The sequence below is a fragment of the Meriones unguiculatus genome, chromosome 15 (assembly GCF_030254825.1).
Source record: "Meriones unguiculatus strain TT.TT164.6M chromosome 15, Bangor_MerUng_6.1, whole genome shotgun sequence".
NCBI lineage: Eukaryota > Metazoa > Chordata > Mammalia > Rodentia > Muridae > Meriones > Meriones unguiculatus.
This window is the reverse complement of record NC_083362.1, coordinates 2,369,553-2,391,067: the sequence shown is the minus strand read 5'-3', so window position 1 is coordinate 2,391,067 and position 21,515 is coordinate 2,369,553. Positions and strand designations below refer to the sequence as shown.

The following is a 21,515-nucleotide window of genomic DNA, read 5'->3' as shown; positions in this document are numbered from 1 at the left end:
TCACATAGAAACATACATGGAGGGAGGGAGAGAGAGAGAGAGACAGAGAGAGAAGTAACAACAGCAAAAACTGGGAGTTTTTACAAACAAGCAGCAGAAGTTGGTGGGGGACATTGAGGCAGCTAGCTGGAGTTCCTGATTAGGATCTTTTTCTCCATGAATGAGCCCCAGCTTCTCTTTTCTGCTGTACGTATCTTGACACCATGGAATGAGCAATAGTGATCTTTGCTGTAAATGGTTTACCTTTTAGGTGTTCTTAATGATGCACTGTGCTTAGTGATCTAGCATGCTTCGGGTTTTTGCTTTGTTTTGTTTTCTCTTCTTGTTATAGATCCAGGGAGGCAACCTGACTTCCAACAGGGAGTTTTTGGAGGAGCCAAGGGAAGGCCTTCAAACCCCATGGGTTTGTCTCTCAGTGTGCTAATGATTGGCCCAGGGGTGGAATGTTTGCCCTTCTGCATTAACTCTGGCATTTGGATTCATGGCACCCATGCGAAGGGCCATCTGTCATCCCGGCACTGCAGCAGTAGAGACGGGAGAATTCCAAGCTCAGTGAGAACCCTGGCCGTCTTGGTCAGTGTTCTATTGCTGTGAAGAGACACCATGGCCACGGTGACTCTTGTAAAAGGAAGCATTCAGGTGGGGCTTGCTGGCAGTTTCAGAGGGCAAGTCCACTCTTCACCCGTTACTGAGGGTGGAGGTGTGGTGGCAGGCAGGCAGGACGGAGCCGGAGAAGCCACTGAGAGTTGTGCATCTGCATCGGCAGACAGCAGGAAAAGTGCTACGGGCCTGGCAAAGCCCACTCCCAGAGGCATAACTTCCTCCAACAAGGCCACGCCCGCACCAACAAGGCCACACCCCCTCATCCCTCTCAAGTAGCACCATCCTCTAATGACGAAACATTCAAATATATGAGCCTATCGAGGCTATTTCTATTCAAACCACCACAGTAGAAACAAAGAAAGAAAGAAATGGTGGAGAAGGGCAGAGGAAGACACTTGAAACCAACCTTCCCACGTACCCACAGGCAGGAGTCCCTACACACACAGATAGAAACAGACACACAGCGACACAGACACACAGCTACATATATGTGTATGTATGTATATAGTATGTACGTATAGATGCAAATGTATGTATATATAGAGGGACATGTGTGTGTGTGTTTGTGTGTGCGTGTAGAGAGAGAGAGAGAATGGGAGATAGCCTGAAGTCTCAACCATTAAACAACTGGACTCAGGATGGACCCTGCCTCACTCCGAAGTCCAAACACCTTCATTCAAACATAGGGTCCATGTACTTCCTTTTGTTATTTTAGATCTTTGATATGCTTCCTTAAGGTGGTATTATTTCAAATTTCAATATGCTTACATCTATTTATTTTAACTTATGTGTGTGTGTGTGTGTGTGTGTGTGTGTGTGAGAAGTAAGGATATGCATGTATTTGCACTTGTGCAAGCCAGAAGAAGGATATTGTATTTCAGTCTTTTCGGTTTTTCTTGAGACAGGGTCTTTCTATTAGTTCTAGCTGTCCTAGAACTCTCTACATAGACCAGGTTGGCCTCTAACTCGCAGAGACTGGCTTGCCTCTGCTTCCCGAGCGCTGGAATCAAAGGTGTACACCGCCGGGCCTGGCTCAGAAAAAGGCACTGGATCCCCTGGAACTAGAGTTTGGGGTGGTTGTGGGCTGTGTGATGTGGGTCCTGGGAACCCAACTCTTCTGCAAGAGCAGCAAGTACTCTTAACTGCTGAGCCATCGCTCCAGCTCCTGCAAATTTCTTAAATTGACAGAAAAATCCTTGCTGCTGCTTTGTGGCTTTCCAGTCTTAATGTACTACCTAAGTTTAATCTTTTTCTGGATTCGACCATTCATCTTGCTTCGGATTGAACTCAGTTTCCCATGTATCCACTATATGCACAGAACTGTTGTAATTAATTGGTTCTTGTGAAGTGTGAACCTTGCTGGAAAAAAGTATCATGAAATCTGAAACTGAGCCAGGCATGTTGGCACACACCTGTAATCCCAGAACTGAGGGAGGCAGAGGCAGAGGCAGGCAGATCTCTGTGAGTTCAAGGCCAGCCTGGTCTACAGAGCAAGTCCAGGACAGCCAAGGTGACACACACAGAGAAACTATGTCTCAAAAAAACAAAACAAAACAAAACAAAACAAACAAACAAAAATAAAACCAAAACAAAACAAAAGAAACTGCTGGGCACAATGGCATACACTTTTAATTTTGCTCTTGGAAGGCAGATTTCTCTGATTTTGAGGCCAGCACAGTCTACCTAGAAAGTTGCAGCCACAGCTACACAGTAAGACTGTGTCTCAAAAACAGAGACATGAACATTGTACTCTGAATATGGCAGGATGGATACACGCATGCACTCACAGAGCTGTGGATGCATGCAACAGAATAAAGCCACTTAACATTTCAGGGTGGAAGGGGAAAGGCTCGGATGCCTGCCTCTCTCCCAGCATCAGATGAGTAGCTGTTGACAGTTGAGGGCTTCTGGGGAAGGGAGAGTCAGTTGTCTTTAAGAGTGGGGACCCTGGTAAGTCAGCCACCCTCCAGTGGGTGGTCCCACCTCCACGAGGAAGTGTGTAGGCTGCACAACTTGGGCCCAGTGGAGGAGGGGTGACTCGAAATTGGAAGGGTCTTAGGGAAGTGGAGTCAGACAAACAGGCAGGCAGGGAAATTGAAAGCAGGCTCCTTGAGATAGTGGTTTTGACCCCAGAAGACAACTTGAGGAGAAATGGCAGCCAGGCTAGTATCTAAACAGGAGCAGCAGGGGGAAAGGAGGACTCAGCAGCCTCCATAAAATCCTCAAGCCAGTGTCCATTGAGCATGGAGTAAACTTCCAGGCTTACGGCTCCTCCCAGCTTTCAAGAATAAAGCACTTAATTTTACTTTCTTTGTGGCTTGGTCTTCTATCTTGACAGATATTCGCTCCTTCATCTGTTCAAGGAAACAAGCCCAGAAAACCTCCAGTTAGCCCCTTTGTACGATGGAGTGACGATGGGCCAGCTGGCAAAGGCACAGACCTCTATGTCTGAAGACCTCGAGTCCAACGCCCAGGACCCACATGGTAGGAGAGTCAACTCCCACACATTGTTCTCTGACCTCTCTATGTACAACGTGGCCCAGGGACACCTGTGAACACACACACAGTCACCCCCCAAATAACCACCAGGTGATTTCTGGGGGATACTGGGTAAGTTCACCATAAAGAAAATGTCTAGTTCACAGGGATGCCAGAAGGCAACAACCGTAAACAAATTTAAGGCTTGCTTGGTAGTTCTTGGCTATGTCGGGGAAGAGCAATGAGGCCCCGCCAAGACCATACACGGTCAGCTTTTAAGCATGTTTCTGAGCTACTTTCACCACAGACCTCTCTACGTAAAGGCCACATTAAATCTTATGTTGACAGCCTTCGCCACAGATGTGTTTAATTGTGCAGGAGTTTCTGCTTCTTATAGGTCAAGAGGTTCCACTCAGACTCGGGGGTGAGGGGCTGCTTTTCCTTTCTGCATCCCCACAATTTTCTTGTATTTCAATCCTGCCATGGCATTCTGATGTTTACTGCCTGCCCTGGCTACTTTTATGCCAACTTGATACAAGTTAAAGTCATCTGAGGCAAGAGAACCTCAAGGTGGGGGGCGGGGGGAGAAGCCTCCCAAACCTCACGCTGCAGGCCAGCAAGCCTGTAGGGCATTTTCTGTAGAGGTTACTGATTGATGGGAGGACCCTGCTCGCTGTGGCTTCCCTTTCTTTTTCCTGCTCACTCCTTTTCATTAGATAGCTGCATAACAGTGGTTATTAGCAGCCACATGCCACAGTGAATACTAGGCTGTCTCCAAATCCCCCACATCAGTGCCATCAATCCAACACTCTTCCATTTAACCCGAGGCAGACTGACAAGACGCAACCACATTCTTTGCCAAAACGTTACAAGAATGGTGTCTCGGCCACTTAATAATATTCTTCCCTTCTGATGTTTGAGCTGGCTCCTACCTGCTCGAATGGCTACTGTCCTTGCTTACACTAAGATGGCCCATTAAACCCCACTTAAAGCAGTCAAACACTTTCAAGCAGCAATGCCATAAGCAGCAAGGCCCAGCAAAGAGCAAAGCCAGGTCCGTCACAATCCCTGCTCCTGGGCACCGCCTCTGTCTTAGTCACTGCTCCACAACGAAGGCCCAGGCTCTCTCTCTTCCTTCCCACGTGCAGACTGGGACATAGCTCTCAGTGCCTACTTCAGGGCCAGGCACGCCGCCACACTCCTCGCCATGATGATAACGGACTGGCCTCTGAAACTGCAAGCAAACCCCAGCAACGTGATTTCTTTTCTAAGAGCTGCCTTGGTCATGGTGTGTCCCCTAACTGGTTGTCCAATACCAAGTGATCATCTCTGAAATAATGCGCACACCAGAAATGCTAAACAGACTCATCAGGTTTAATATACACATAAGGGGCCTTGATCCGAGATAGAGAGAGGGAGGAGCTGAGAAAGGGGTTGGAGGAAGGAGACATGGTAAGAGTTGGAGAGAGGAAAGGAAAGAAAGAAGTGATGTAAATATATCTTGGTTAAATTTTTTTTAATTAAAGAAAAACTATACACTTCAGCATCACTCAAAGAATAAATCTTAATTATTTTCATCACAAAAGCCACATATTTAATGCAGTATATAATTTCTGCTCTGGTAAATTCCTTTACCCTTTACCTTAAACTCTTTTTTTTTTTTTTTCTTCTAGTACATTTTGGACAGTTTAGACTGTCATGGCTCTACCTGAATAGTGGTTCTAGCTGAGTCTGGAATATAACCCAGATCCAATTCTTTTGAACAAACCAAGTGACCTAGCCTACTTGCCAAAAGTCATGGAGTCTTGCCCTGTACACAGCAAGCTTTGTGTGTGTGTGTGTGTGTGTGTGTGTGTGTGTGTAAAAGCTGGTTCTCAAAGTGTCAGCTAGGGGGGTCTATAACCTAAATTAGACATTTTTGAAAAATTGGGCATCTTATTTCTATTTGTGACTAATATATATATACACACACACACACACACACATATATATATATATGACTAATATACACTCACACATCACAAGCTTATATGATTTTATATATAAGAATATAAGGTTAAACTGCAAACGTCCAATTACAGGACTATGCTGTGTTTCACAAGAAACCCTCCCTGCCTTAAAATTAGCTGCAGCCAAGAACCTGTCACCCTGGGCAACTTCTGCTGTGCGTTGGCGCCATCTACTGTCACTCAGGAGGGCAGGACCCGAAGCCCTGTCCAATCGGGGGCCCAGGGATGAGGCGTGTCCAATCAGACGCACGGACGGAGGGCAGGGGCGGGCTTTGGCTGTCGCCCGGCCTTTGTCTGGGAGCCGCCATCTTGGGCCCGGTGTCGCCGTCCCGGAGGCCCCCGCGCAGGGCTGGTGGCGCGGTGACGCGGTGGTACGGTGAGCGGACTCCGGCGTCCCGCAGACGCGGACATGGTGAGTGCGCGTGTGGCGCGCGGAGGCGCCGAGCGGGAGCGCCGTGCGGAGCGGGGTGCGGTGCGGCCTCGCGGGCGTCCGTGCCGGATCCCGGGGCTGGGGGCTGCGGGAGCCCGGGTCCGGTCCTCCGGATGCGGCGGCGGCGGGCCCCGGAGCGGCTCCGGGCAGCTCGGCCCCGGCTGCCTGGCTCCCGCAGGCCGTGTGCTGTGCTGTCCGTGAGGTTTCTCCCCCACATGAGCTGCGGCCCGCCGGATGCGCATCCCTTCTCCCTTCCTGGGAGCCTGCTGCCGTCCTCTAATTTCCCCTGAGGTTTGGGCATCGGTTCCCAAATCCAGACTGATGCCAGCGCCGCCCCTCCGCGTTCCGAGTTAGCACCCCCCTCCAGTTAGCTCTCTGCCCATGTTCTCAAATAGCACTGTCCAGTTTCCACTGTGTTAACTGGTCCTCACTGTACATTTCAGATATGCAGTATTGTATAACTTACTATTTTTTAAAATCCAGATTACTAGAGAAAAGTAATCTGTTAAGGACTTAATTTTTTTTTTTTTTCTGTTTGTGAACACGTCACAAACATATCACAGAAAGTGAAAGGAAGACAGAAGTCGTTTGACTGCTGAATGTCATGCAAAAAGTCTTGAGTTTTAGGTGAATGCTTTGTGAATGGGTAATCGCATGGGTGTTACCTTGCGGCCACAGAAAGTAACATCGTTAATAACAGTATAGTATTGTTTTAATGTTGGCCATGTTTGCACACGTCTTCGTGAGGTCAGCTGTGGTATTTTGAGGTATTTATGGCCTCACCCTTGGGCAATCCTGGAGAACTGTGAGTTTTTGTTTCTGGATGACCCTTTTCCCCACATAGCGCTCACCTTATAGAATGCTCTTTGAAGCTAGAAGACCTTATGCACGGTAGGACACATCTGGGACTGAGTTCAGTCAGGAACAAGGTAATTGCTGAGTCGAGCAAATGATAGTAATTAGACAACGTAGGTAAGGCACCACAACTTAGCAGCATATTTATGTTTTGTTTGTATTTATGTGAATGTATGCCATTAGCATGCAGGTGCCTCAGAGGCCAGAAAAGGGCATTGCGTTTCCTGTAGCTGGACTTCCAAGTTGCTGTGAGCCCTCTGACATCAGTGCTGGGAACTGAATTTGGGGTCCTCTGGAAGTACAGCATGTATTCTGAAGTGCTGAGCCATTTCTGCAGCCCCAAGACTTTCCTGTTACCTAAAAACCAATTAACAGATGAGTCAACAAAAGATGATGGTTTAAAAGCATTGGGTTTGGCCCTGCCTTCACATTGCATACTCCTAAAGAACATAAAAGAGTATTGATTTCCAGGTGGGCCAGTAGAGCAATTCTAATTTCATTGCCTCATTGCAACTTGAATTTTGAAGATTTTAAGTCTTTCAAGGGTTAGGAACCAGAGTTGAAGGTTCTGGAAACATTCTCAGGGTGCTGTGTGTATATGCTCCATTGCAGGATCAGTTCACGTGTTAGAAACAACTTTGTTTAGTGAAAACCAAAGAACAAATTCAGGATACCTAGCTGTATCTTTCTCCAAATTCCAGCACGAGGAAATGCCTTCTTTAATCAGATCGTCAGGTCACTTTCACAGTAAGGTATACCAGGCTTGTACTTACCGGTACAAGAAACCATAAATGACCTCTAAGTACTAGGAGTGATGAAAATGATTGGCATGTGTGTGGGAAGTATCATACATGTTTTTAAGCTTCTCCTGTCATGTGAAATCAGAACTATACTGTTGCTCTTTGATTGATTGAGTTCTGCCATTAGAATAAGTATTCCTGATCTAGGACTGAAAAGGACAAGGACAGGTTTTTTTTTTTTTTTTTTTTTTTTCTTTTTCCAGTAGTTTGTTAGGACTTGGAGAGATGGCTTGGACATTAAAGGTTATGCTCACAACCAAAAAATACAACAGTATTTTTTTTTAACTGATTCTTTAATAGTTTCATACAAGTATACAATGTGTTCATCGTGTTGGTCCTGCTCCTCCCAGGTACCTCAACAGATCCTCCTTGAACCTTCATGTTCTCTCTCTCTCTCTCTCTCTCTCTCTCTATATATATATATATATATAACCCCAAGTCCAATTGGTTAGGTCAGAGAATTTCTTTGATTTGGAACAGGTGCAAAAACTTTATCTACAAGTAGAGGCTGAATGATACTGAATTTTGAAATGTCAGCAAGTTGTCATTAGTTCTCTGTCCCCATAGCCAGGACAGTCCCATTGAAAGGGAACTTGTTTTCCTGAACCTTGGATCTGGAGTTGCCTGTTTGACACATCGCTTTTGAAGCTGTGAATGGGAAAGTGTATTAGTTTGGTATCTGTCTGAAAGGTCCTTGAATACATTCCCCTTTTCTTTCAGATCCCTGCTAGAGAGGAAGGCCCCAATGAGCCACAAGAGGATGAGAATTAAGGAGGAGAATCAAGATGCTCCCGTTGACAGTCAGGTCAGCCTCTGAAGCTCATCTGCCTCTCCCACCATCAGGTAAGTTACAAACTAACAAGGAGCCCTCTACTCCTAGCCTGAATTACTGACCAGCCCAACCATACTGTATTTAATAGATTTTGAAGGGGCTTGTTATCTAGTGTAGATAATTATCACCCCTATGATAGATTCCCAAGTGTAATGATACATGACTAATATTGGCAAAACAGTAGGTACATTATAGGTACTGATTACTTTTAACTGAAAGATAGTCTTGGGTCACACAGAAACACATGCAGACATGTAGACATATGATTGTCATTTCAACTCACCTGTTAGGATAGCTTCATTCATTTAAGGGTTGGTGACGCTATTGTTAGTTAGGGCCCCGGAGGCAGCCCCTCCTGTACAGTTGAAGGCACTGGGGTGAGAATGTCTAATCAGGCAGATGAACAGAAGGGGGCAGGCCTTCCCAGTCTTGCTAGGGCTTTTTACTCTGAAGCTCGCCATCTTGAGATGCGTCCCTAGGCTCAGTCTCCTCTACTCTGGAGGTCTAGGTGGCTGTGCTGTAGACTCTGTTGCCCTGTGACGTGCTGGTCGGGGAGTTCCATAGGGAGGACGTTCGATGTCCTGGAAGCCAGAAATGGTGAGTGTGTGGGTCAGCGCCTTGAACCACGGACTGTGATTGGTGGGAGTCATTTGTGGCTGTGGAGTCTAGAGGCTGGAACCCAGTACTGGGTCACTGGCCGCAGGTCCCCTCTCTCTGTGGGGTGGGTGATGGGCCTCATTCCTGCAAGGTGACTTGAACTCCTATTGGCGCTCTCTGTGCCTTTAGTTCCTGCTGACTGTAGGGCATCAGGTTGGGCCATCAGTGGGCACAGGGTACATTGTGTTCTGTTCCCAGATGGTGAGAAAATGTTTTTAAACTATTACGATTTTGACTGTTAACATAAGTGATACAACTTTAAAAACTCGTGTCACAGTTTCATACATATATATAGTATTCTTTGGTCATTATCCTTTATTACCTCCCTCCTCCTATTGAATATTCCTTCCCAACGGGCCCTTCTCTTCTCTTCATTTTTGTTTGTTTATTTTTACTTTTTAAATATTTTATGTAGTTTTATTATTTTTTAGTGGCCTGCTGTGTTTACTTAGGGCTGTTGGCATGAGCATGGCTAGAGGGTTACTGACTGCAAAGCTAGCTCAGACCGTGGCAGCACTACTAAGGAATGCTCAGCAGTCATTAACTCCTCATACTCCTTAAGCAGTGGTGGGGCTTGCCCCCTCCATGCTTTAGCCACTGTCAGTTCGTTTTCCCCCAGGCTTCTTGGCCTACCCGTAGATGCATCTTTGGCCTCTTTCTTCTGTGGGTTGATTGAGCTGAGGCTGGCCATCATCTCCTTCTCACTGCCTTGTCTTTCTCACTGTATTTCAGCTTGTAGTCTCCTCTTCTGTTTCCCAGTACTCTTCCCCTCTGTTCAAAATAAAGTTTGTCTTTTGTTATTCATTTTCATGTTCTCTTGTTCTTTTTTTTTTCTTTTTTTAGTTTTTCGAGACAAGGTTTCTCTGTGTAGCCCTGTCTTGGACTCGCTGTATAGACCAGGCTGGCCTCGAACTACCAGGGATCTGCCTGCCTCTGCCTCCCTGAGTGCTGGGATTACAGGCATTGCACAACCACCACCCAGCTGATCTTCTTCTTAGAGTCAGTCACCTGTAGACAGCTTCTGTTTTTTCATCTGACCTAAAAAGTCTCTATTTTCAGTCATTTTTAATCTTTCTTGATATGTTTTACATTGTAGGAGTTAAAAAAAATGTGTCAAACTTGGAACTTGCCATGTTCTAGCTGACTGCTGTGGGAATGAGCTAAATTCCTAGCATACAAGCATGAAAAATGAGATGGAAACACAGTTAAACTTTAGAACTGCATGTTCTCAAATGTCTACAGGTTCCTTGCTCCTTTTTACTTCTTAAAAACTGTCATGTTTATATCGTCCATTCATAACTGGATACGTTTGTTAAGTGTAGTGTCCTGAGATGTGCTGCTGTCATTTATGTTTTAAGCCCCTGTGGCAGGCACAGAACATGCTACGCAGCTCTTGTATTACATCAGTTGTTATCTTAAGTGGTGTAAGTAAAGCCCAGCTTAGGTTATAGCACTAGTAGGGTGAGCGCCATTCTTATAGTTAGTATTCAGGTTTAGTCAGCGTTTAAGACAGTACATAACAGCATCTTTACACTGCTTGTTATTTCTGATGATTTTTATCATGGTAATTAAGTTTCCAGGAAGAGCAGAAGCCAATTTTTCTTTTTAACTCATACTAACCTGTCCAAGAGCATAGAGCATTTGCTTCTTTGACTGGGATACCAGAGGAAAAAGATTTTTTTTTCCCTTGGTGTAGTACATTCTCATGAAAAAGGGAAAACTTGAACTTGTGGGTGGCACCCCTGACTTCCTCTTAGAAGACTGTGCGTGCTTTACATGTGACTCCTCTGGCTTCTGCAGAGAAGACTGTATCACTTGCATGGCTCATAGTGCAGAGGGAGCCCAGACAGCAGAGGGAGGCTCCAGGTTGGCTTATGTGAATGCTGTGACTCTTCAGTCTGTCACTCTGATGAAGGAATGGCGGTCAGGGCTGTGGATGAAGTGTTCATCCTTTCCACAGCATTTGACTATTGATGCCTATATCCAAATCCACATGCTAACTGGAGTTAGGGCCTTTAGGAGGCAGTTAGCGTCAAGTGAGGAAATAGGTGTGGGGTGCTGACACCATGCACCTGCACGTGTTCATCCAGAAGAGGAAGAAGGGCTGGCTGCTAAAACAGAGAAGGAGCATTTATCTACCCTGCCCAAAGCCGTGATTTGAACTCCAGACTAAAGAAATGAAAACAGATGTGGAAGGGAGAATTATTTTATTCTTGCATGTAATGACACTTTTTCTAGGCTCTCACCTGGATGTCAGAAGGGAGACCTTATCAGGAACTGAGCCACCTGCAACCTTGACTATTAACTCACACAACTGTGATGGGATTTCACTGTCTCCTATTCTGTATAAATTGTTATAGCAACACATGGTAACTGATACAGGGGAAGCATTGGATTTGAAGAATAGGAATTAAGCCTGTGCTATTCCGTTGCTTTTTTGTGTGTGTTAATTTTAAAGTGTTTATTTATTTATTTATTTATTTTGGTGCATGTATTTGGAGATCAGAGGACAACTTTGAGAATTGGTTGTTCTTGTATCATATGGGACCTACGGATTGAACCCAGGTCATCCAGACTTCCTGATGGTCACCTTTACCCTCCGAGATACCTTGCCAGTGTGTAAAAAAATTTTTTATAATAACATTGAAATCAACTGTTTCACATATAAGAGGAAAATTTACTGAGAAAAATTAATGACACTGTGATATAGACTCTCTCCATTTATTTATTGTATTCTGTGGTGTATAATTTTATGTTCATGAATGTAGTTTTTTTTTTATTATTTTTTATAACCTTAGTTTGTTTTATTCTCTGATAAGTTGGTATATTTTTGTCCTACAATCGGTACCTTTAATTTGGTATTGTCTGGACATGTTTTTATGTGTGAACATTTTCTGTGATGGCTGATCTTGCTTGTCAGCTTGACATAATTGGGAAGAGGCAACTTCAGCTGAACAGTTGCCTCTATTAGACTGATCTGTGGTCATGTCTGTTGGGAATTTTCTGGTTGCTGGTTGATGTAGGAGTCCCTGCTCACTGTGGGTGGTGCCGTCATGGGTAGGTAGACCTGGGCTATATAAGAAAGGCAACTAATAAGCTAGAGGAAAAGAGCTAGTAAGCAGCATTCCTCTGTGATTTCTGCTTCAGTTACTGCCTACAAGTTCCTGCTTGGGTTCTTGATTTGGTACCCCTTGATGATGGGTTCTGTCTAACCTGAAAGATGTAATAAATTCTTTTCTTCTAAAGTTGGTGTTGTTCAGTGTTTTATTGAAGCATAGAAAGCAAATTAGAACAGTTTCCTGTATCTGTCTTTCTGTCTGTCTGTCTATCATCTAACATCTGTTTATTGGCATTACAGGGCCTCATGTGCTAGGAAAGCCCTCTACCACTGAACTATATCTATATCCCCAGTCCTATGTCACTGGTATGGTGTGACTTTTGAATTCTCCTGTTTGGAGTAGTGTCCAGGGAATTCTCTTGGGATATTTGGTTTATGTTGTGAAGATGATGCTCTTTCTTGTTTCTCTTTCATTGGTTTTGCCAGTGCCCATCATAGAGTGCTAAATACTTTTGTGATCGTGCATGTTTACTATCCATTTGTGTGAATATTTCTTGGGAAGACATAACTCATCCAGATGACACACAACTCCTCTGCTCAAGTCCTGGTGAACCAGTGTTACCAGTTAGGGCTGCCTAATAGGAACATGGGTAACTCATAAGCTGTTACACCACTGAAAGAATGTCTCTCTAACTGTCTATAAATCTTTGAGAAGGGTTGGGGCCTTGTGAGCCCCTCTTCTTGTAAATATCAATTGCCTATAAATGCCAGGTTAGAGTTAATCATGTAGATGATCACATGTTACCGTGGTTCATGTAATTCCTTATTTTCTAGCTCCTCATGTCTCTTTTTAGACCCTTTGACTTAGGAAATGGCTAATAGACACTTTTATGTGGATCCGAGCAGTGGCAGTTCAGTAGCAGGAGCAGTTTTTTATTTCGTGAGAATATACAGAATTGCCTATCACAGCAATTATCATTTGTTAAAGCAGATTTAATTCCTAAACATTTTATGTATATGGATGTGTGGACGTTTAGACCGGCTGTCTATGCAACGTGAGTATGTCTGGTGCCCTTGAGCACCATTAGATCCTCTGAATTGGAGCTCTGGTTGGTTGTGGCGTACGGTGCAGGTGCTAGGAATCACAGTTGGGTCCTTTGGAAGAACAGCTGGCACTCTTAACTGCTGAGCCATCCCTCCAGTCTCTGAATTATTATTTATGTATGTATTGGACTTCTAACAAATACTTGAAATTAAATTGTTTGAACTACCTAAATTCAAAATCATTGGGTAATAAATGACTTGACCATCTACTGGTGTTATCAGTCATCACAGTATGAGAATGCTCAGACCCAGTATTTTGTGTAGCTCTGTTAGCCTGTCTTATGTCCTTTGTGCTGTCATAACTGGACTGTTCTTGCTTCATATTCATGAGAGTACATCCATGAAATCATTTGAGATTTCTGCCTTGTGTAAGCAGCACATGTTTTCTACTTCATTGTCCTATTGTACATAGAACATTGCCTGTTTTGTGCATATCAACAGTGTGTTTGTATCTGTGTCTTTGGACTATGTCAGGTACTTTTCTGAGGAGAATTTTATTAATCCTGTTCTTCCTAGTGATAAGAATTTTCAGCATCTTTAAGGGAAACTGGATAATAATTTTTTGAATTATCAAAATCATGTGTAGGTAAGATATTTCTTTCTCTTATGATACAGAATACAAATCAAGTTTTGTGTTGTGTAAGACAGATATCTACACAGAAGAATGAACTCTTGGCTGAGGAGAAATGTGTCATTACAGGGATTGGTGTCGTTTGAGGATATAGCTGTGGAATTCACTTGGCAGGAATGGCAGGACCTGGATGAAGGTCAGAGGACCCTCTACAGGGATGTGATGCTGGAGAACTACAGTAACTTGCTGTTCTTGGGTGAGTGGAGAATGGAATATAAACTCTCTCAAAGCTAGTTGGCCTCATGATTGGGTGTCTCCTCAAATGAGGATTCTTTCTTCTCTCTGCCTGACTTAGTAGTTTAACATTTCCTATATATAGGGCACTGCAAGACCAAACCTGAGTTGATCTTCAATTTGGAGCAAACACTTGGATCATGGATTGTAGGAGAAGCCTCACACCAGAGCATCCCAGGTATGTCAGTGTATACTATTAGGGATTAAGATGATGGGAACTAATCAGATATGGGGTCACAGAATTTATCCCTGTCTTAGTCCTAAAAGTTGTGAATCTCGTGATGGAGATATTTGTCTAATACACTTTCCAAAGAAGACTCTGATTTTTGTTATTGAAATATGGTTTTTGATTTAGTAGAATTCCATTCCTATATGATCTTAGAGAAAAAAACCTATAGTGTTTATTTTATGAAGAGTCTATTAAACTGAGCTGTAAGGAAGTAGTTATGAATTTATTTCACTTAGGTAATTTAACTGTGAGATAAGTGTTTTCCAAGTTTGCTACGCAATATGCAGGTGGGTATCTACCAAAGACTTGATGTTAGTCATGGGTGTTAATAACAGAGATAAGGCTAGTATTTAGTCATTGTTAATGTTATGGGTACAGATGAAATTTGAGAAAAAAAGCATCAAAGTGTTCCAGAGTAAAGTAGTAGATTAAGATTGCTTTATGATTTTCTGAATAAAGAGAGTTAGGGTAACAAAGAAGAAACTATCCCAAGTCTTCAGGGCAGCTAAAAAGAATAAAAACAAAACTACAATGCATGTGCACAAACACAAAAACAAGTACACACAAATAGACAGCCTGTTAGCATCTTCCTGTGTGGAGAGAAGCCATAAGTGCAAGGGAAACCTGGAGCATGTAGGCAGCCCTAGGGACAACTAGACAGAGGAGAAACCCACAGTTAGAAGACTGACATACAGTCCAGCGTTCCTTGCCTGAAAATACCTTCTTCACGACAGACTAGCATTGGTGAAGAAACCAGTTACATTGCGTCCTTTACCTTGAAGTACTGTACCCAGACTCCCAGCTCGAGAGAGGTACCTGAGAGGGTAATCATTCAGTTTTTTTGAGACTGAGCCATACTGTAGACAGGAAATCAAGAAGTAGTCACAAATCACAGAGGATGTATACATTCTGTCACCATTATTTAGCAAACGACCTTTTAAGATAAAGATTTAATGTTTATCTTCCAATAAGAGCCCTAGATATAAATGTTCTAAATTTTAAAGCAGATGGCCAAAATGGTATAAAAGTTAAGATCTTGTTGTTTGCTGTGTGCAGCATCTCCTCTCGCTGACAGAAGTACATATGGATTTAAAATATGAACAATGTTTTTGAAACAAACACTGTAAAAGTACTCATTAATAGCTCTATTCACATGAGTAAGCCAATTTCATGCCAAATTAGTTTAGAAGGGATAAAGAAATTTACTGAATATTCATAAAGGAACCAACCCATTAAAATAAAATTATTCCAAATGTTTATGCACTGAATATTGTTGTGCTGGGTTCCATAAAAATATTTCTAGACACAAAGAAAGCCAGATGTTCTGGATAGAGCAATAGTGACTCAGTTTAGCATTCTTGGAGTGGATGGAATATCTATATCTGTCTGTCTATCTGTGTATATATAACAGAGAAATCTGAACAAGACTATCCATTTTCATGCATGAAGTACCTACTGGAGTCGAGTGACTAAAGTAGTCTGCTGTCACCAGTAGCTAATGGAGGAACAAGGTTTAACAGGGAGATGTCACAGCTAAGCATAGTGTGCGTCAGTGCTATTAAAGAGACATAGACAGTAGACACTGTCTCAGCGGCTGCGAAATGTATATCTATGCTCTCTTCAAAACAATCAAATTGGAAGCTCTAGAGGTCTAACAAACATTGGAAATAATTTACTCTATCTTTTAAAATCAAAACTGAAAATCCTAAAAAGCAATAGCCAGAGAAATTTTAGAAACTAAACAAAGATGTGTTTGGACAGTTTTGTGTGATCAGTGGCTTATAAAAAAATAAGGGTTAAATTTTCTAGAATGAAATAAGCTCAGAATAGTAAAATGGGGAGTGTCTGGAAGGGGAAGAGTACCTACAGGTCTGGTCTGAGAAAGGTAGACATGAATATTATCCGAGTACACTGTGTACTTGTATAGAAACGAGACAAACCTTTTTGGGTGTGAATACTATTAAATTCATACATATATCAAAGCAACCTAATATACCTTAGTTCATACAATTAATGTGTATTAAATTTAGAAGTTATATATGATGTTGAGTTAGGTAAAGGAAATGAGTATCATTTTGCTAATATAATGTTTTAGGTTTTTTTTTTTTCATTTTTGATAAAATGATTTAAAAGCAAATAGATGGGTAATGCAGAAAAGATAAAATTAGGTTTATGTGTATGTGTTATCCTTCTAGTGGGAAGGAAGATAGTCCAATTTGTACATATTAATATGTCTTACTGTCATTTTAGATTTTCAGAAAATGAATACTCTGAACAAGACCAGTGCAGAAACCAAAGCAACACATGTATGGCAAATTGCATTTGACAGTGATTCATCAAAGTTGTTGGCTGGAATAGGGAAGACTTTCAGTGTGGGTGAAAACCACATTTCAAATCAGAATATAAAGACTGAGAACTCACTAGGAATGAGTCCTAGAAAACTTATTCTATGGAAGGATGTGTATCTCCATAGTGATTCGGATGAGATAGAACTTGATGATCTTAACGGAACTATAAAATCCATCAAACATCCAGAGCATGTTAGTCTGTACAGGTTTCAAAATTCACAAAGTTACTTTCAAAGTCTTATACCAGGGAAATCCTTCAACACAAAAGCAATATTACTTTCTCATAAATTCAGTGAATATGCAAAATCTTTAGGTGATACAGCACTTATTAGCAAAGAGATGGCTCAGATAAGGGAGAAGTCTTTTATATCAGAGCTAAAGTGTAACAAGTCTGACCTTGATGAAAATGAGCAAATACACCTGGGAGAGAACCATTACAAATGTAGTGACTTTGCGAACCCTTTCATAACTGAATCATACCTTCCAAAACCTAAGGGAGAAAAGCTCTTTGTCCAGAAGGAATATGAGTTTTCTCAGCAGCCAGAAGTGAGTCTCCGTCAGAAAATCCACAGAGGAAAAAAGTCCTATGAATGTAAAATATGTGGCAAGTGCTTTTATTGGAAAACGAGCTTCAACAGACATCAGAGCACTCACACTGGTGAGAAGCCCTATGAATGTACAGAATGCAGTAAAGCTTTCTGCCAGAAGTCACACCTCACCCAGCACCAGAGAGTTCACACGGGTGAGAGGCCATATATATGTTTCGAGTGCAGGAAAGCTTTCTATCGTAAGTCAGAGCTCACTGACCATCAGAGAATTCACACAGGCGAGAAGCCGTATGAATGTAAGGAATGTGGGAAGGCTTTTTGCCAAAAGCCTCAACTTACTCTGCATCAGAGAATTCATACAGGTGAGAAGCCCTATGAGTGTGCAGAATGTGGGAAAGCCTTCTCCACCAAATCCTATTTAACTGTACATCAGAGAACTCACACAGGTGAGAAACCTTATGAATGTACAGTGTGCCGGAAATCGTTTATCTGTAAGTCGAGTTTCAGTCATCATTGGAGAACTCATACTGGTGAAAAACCCTATGAATGCAAGCAGTGTATGAAGACATTCTATCGCAAGTCAGGCCTGACTCGACACCAGAGAACTCACACAGGTGACAAACCCTATGAATGTCAGTTATGTGAGAAAGCTTTCTACTGCACTTCACACCTCACTGTACATCAGAGAACTCATACAGGTGAGAAACCTTATGAGTGTAAGGAGTGTCGGAAAGCTTTCTATGATAAGTCAAACCTTAGACGGCATCAGAAGATTCATACTATGGAGAAAGCCTGTGAATGCAAACAATGCAACAAATCTCTTTTGGTTAACACTTCTCAACATCAGACAATGTACTATGAATATGAAGAATGCAAGAAAGCTTTCCACCATCAAGCAAACTTTACTTAAACATCAACATTCTTCCAAATAAGGGAACCCTGTGATTGTAAAGAATACTGGAAAACACCTACAAATCAGATCGTACTACACATAGGACTACCCATACAAGGGGTTAAACTGCATGAATAAACAGTAAAGGAAACTGTTTCATGCTCATTTATCAAAGAACTTACAACTGACTCTGGCAAATTAAATTATTAAATTGTCAAGTGCATTAACCCAACATAAGACATGTTTATGGTGGATCACTTGTACTCGGGTAACAGAAGAAGACACCAGGATTTAAAAGAAAATAGGGCAAACTTTTCTACTTGAGGTTCTCCTGACATACTACTAGAACTCAGTGGTGTGAAACCAGTGAAAGTGAAGAATTTAAACTCTGAGTAGAATTCAGAACTCCTTGTTGGGTGTGTTGGTGCATTCCTCTAATGTCAATACTTGGAAAGTTGAGGAAGGAGGATCAGGACTTATACTATAATCTTAGCTACAAAGCAAGTTCAAACCCAGCCTGGGTTATATGAGACCTTTAAAACAACCAACAAACAAATAATCAAAAATATAAGAATCTTGAGAATGGATAAGAACTTCACAAACCCCATACAGTTTACAAAGGACAAGAACACAATGGGGTAAAATGTTGGTATACTTTATTTCCATTTGAATCAAAGATGCTGGAGGGGTCCTATTCATGTAGGTTTTGTAGAAACTTGTGGAACTTTGTGGAAATTATATGACACTGAGCATCACTTCACTCATGAAAGTGAGCCCACATGAATTTAAGCAGTTAGGGCTGCAGATGTAGCGCAGTGGCAGAGTGACCAGTGTGGGTTTAACCTGCCTTTCATATAGGTTACCTCTGTTACACTTTAAAGCTTTTATTATATGTAGTTGTGCATGTGCTCCATAGCACACATGTCAATGTCAGAGGACAAACTCCAAAGTCAGTTTTTTCCTACCTTGTGGGCCCTTAGTATCACATCCAGGTTATTAGGCTTTACAGCAAGCAAGTGTCTTTATCCTCTGAGCCGTCTGTCCTGCCTCTGTATTTTATACTGAACAACTCTTGTAAAATACTCAACAACTCTTGTAAAATTAAAAGCAATTCTAGAGGATATTTAGCCAGTCCGGAATGCTTTATTGGAAAGATATTTCTTTGATCACTTTTTGGTTTGAAAATGAGGTGTTGGTACAAATGCCCTGAGTGATAACAAAGTTCTGCTCTTCCGACCTTAGCCTCCTGAGTGCTTGGATTACATGTATGTGCTTTTGTGTCCAGCCATAACATTTTAAGGCATAAAAAATTAAGAATGAAAATTTCTAGAGCTTTTTTTAGATGCTGCATGCATGGTCTGAATGCCCTGAATGTTATTAAAAAATTGAGCAAATCAAAGATCTGATTTTACAGCTCAGTGAAAGGATGCCAGATCTTTTAAGATCAAGAGAAGTGGGGGAGTGTGAAGTTCAAAGTTTGCTGGGGCAGATTCCTGTATCTTGGTCATCATAGACAAGCAGAAGGCAGGGAAGCTGAAGAAGATAATGAAAGAGTTGAAATAAAACACCCTCATTTGGATTGGGTTAAAAATTCTAAAATGTAAAAAAGATTCTGTTCATATAACCTGGGTGTTAATTGATAATAATAAATGATTTAAAATATTATTTCAAATTGTATTCAGTTGTGTACAAAGAAGCAGGATGGTCACTCCCAGTCAGCATAAATTTGCCTCCAATCTGGGCATTTCTGGTTGACATAAATGAAAGGTTATAGATAATATTGACAGCTAGTGGCCAGGCTTGAAACATCTAAAAATATAAGTATGTTTTTTATGATATATGTTGTCTTAGAAATGTGAATTTGCAGCACTCAGCCTGAGTACAGAGATTCTGCCACACATGTAACAAATACACTGAGAGACTATTTAGGGTGTGTGCCCTTTATGCATGGAGTTCTGGCTGCAGTTTCAGGCTTACACATAGTATTAAAATACCATGGTTATATGATTTAACTTGGTATTGCTGTGGCCAGCTCTCTTACAGAACCAATTTAAGGGTGTAAATATTTTAAATCATAGTTTCATATAGTCAGTAGGTACTTGACCCCTTACCATGGGTAGATCATGGTTGGCAGAAGGGTTAGCTAACAGTTTTTATCCTTCAGGTAGATAGGAAACAGCAAAGAAGTGGCTGAATGACAGGTTTATTATTTAAACATATATAGCAGTGACATCTTTAATGAAAACCTCCAAAAATATGCATCAAAAACAACCCAAAGGACAAATGGCAAACAAAAAAGGGCCTTCCTGAAGTTTACATCACCTCCTCTGAAAACCCAGCACCCAGTACACACACCTTTCAGATTCAAATCAGAATATCTAACTTTCACATTAAACAACTACCCCATTGATATTTTGTTAAATATATCCTGTTCATACAGAGTTCTATGGGTATTTTTACAAAATTATTCAGACTGAAACTGGTGAGCTATTCACTGCTCCAAGAGGATGACTGATTTTTAATTTTCAAAGTTTAACCAACAAAAAGCCTGCTGTCATGTCTAATATCAACAGTTTATGTTAAAATGCAAAAAGCTGGTTCACAATTGTTCATAGTTAACATCTGAATTAAAGCATTTTTGGTCAATTCTCATTTTGTCTTTTTGCTTGTTCAATTATAACTATAACTTGCTCTCTTAGCCTTTCCTCCAGCTTCTCTTTCCAATTTTATGGCCTCTTTCATTATTATAGTTACACATATACCTACAGATATTGGAATACAGCCTACTGAATTCATTTTTGTTGGGTAAACATGTGGATCTGGCACTGACTGCTTTGTAGTAGATAATCGTTTAATTGGGCTTCATTCCTGGGAAAGGCTAATTCTCTGTCACTCAGCAGTCATGTTAATCCCATTGAAAGAGAGACTATTGAGTGTCTCTGTGTCTCTTTGTTGTCTCTCTGTGTGTCTCTGTCTCTTTCTCTCTTTTAGTAGAATTAAACTTTATTTTCTGTCAGGTCTGTCTCCCTAAGTTGGGGTTTGACAGTATAGCCCCAAACAAGAGGAAAGAAAAACATAATCCCCAAATCGCAAACCCGGGGAGTTTGTGGGTGTTTTTGGTTTGTAGGAACTTGGCAGAATATTTCAAAATTATTTGATAGAATATCTTATCACGGTGGAAGCCCGGGTATAAGGTATGGACTGTGTCAAATTCCAGAAAATGTGTCAAGACATGGTCCAACAGAAAACAGGAATGAGCCTATTTTGAACTTGTACAGGATGGCTTCTAATCTTAAGGTGAAGTCAGCCTGGTCCATCAATTAGTTGTCTCCAGTTTGTGTCTAGGGTTGGGACTCTGAGACTTTACCCCTTTTCTGTTAGCATGTTTTTTATATGGTCATTGTTTAGGTCTCATTTATTGTTTTAGTTATTAGTTATTTTGCTTTTGCTATGAAGAAATGCTATGACCAACACAATGTAGAAAGCATTTGTGTTAGGGTTCTCTAGAGTAACAGAACTTACAGAATGAATCTCGGTATAGTGGGGGCTCATTAGAATGACATATAGGCTACAGTCCAGCTCATCCAACAATGGCTGTGAGTGGAAAGTCCAAGAATCTAGTAGTTTCTCAGTCCATGAGGCTGGATGTCTTAGCTAGTCTTTAGCTAGTATGTATTGCAATCTCTAAGCAGTAGGTTCTAATGCCAGTGAAGGAATGGACTAGCTAACAGTGTGCTGCCAAGGAGACAAAGAGCAAACACTTCCTCTTTGATATCCTTATATAGGCTTCCAGCAGAAGGTGTGGCT

General features: G+C 41.8%; 1 protein-coding gene across 3 annotated transcripts; it reads left to right on the top strand.

Moving 5' to 3' along the window:
• The first annotated feature begins 5,352 nt into the window (after window positions 1–5,352).
• LOC110548372 (zinc finger protein 39-like) lies at window positions 5,353–20,360 on the top strand. Of its 3 annotated transcripts, none has more exons than XM_021636566.2 (6): window positions 5,353–5,502; window positions 7,896–8,018; window positions 8,516–8,604; window positions 13,527–13,653; window positions 13,777–13,869; window positions 16,171–20,360. In XM_021636566.2, the coding sequence occupies exons 3-6, from the start codon at window positions 8,584–8,586 to the stop codon at window positions 17,724–17,726; spliced, it is 1,797 nt and encodes a 598-aa protein (XP_021492241.1). In that variant the 5' UTR covers window positions 5,353–5,502; window positions 7,896–8,018; window positions 8,516–8,583; the 3' UTR covers window positions 17,727–20,360. The 3 variants fall into 3 exon arrangements, with proteins under 3 accessions (XP_021492241.1, XP_021492240.1, XP_021492242.1); XM_021636565.2 differs by having other exon boundaries at window positions 8,510–8,604; XM_021636567.2 differs by lacking the exon at window positions 8,516–8,604.
• Window positions 20,361–21,515: the final 1,155 nt, after the last annotated feature.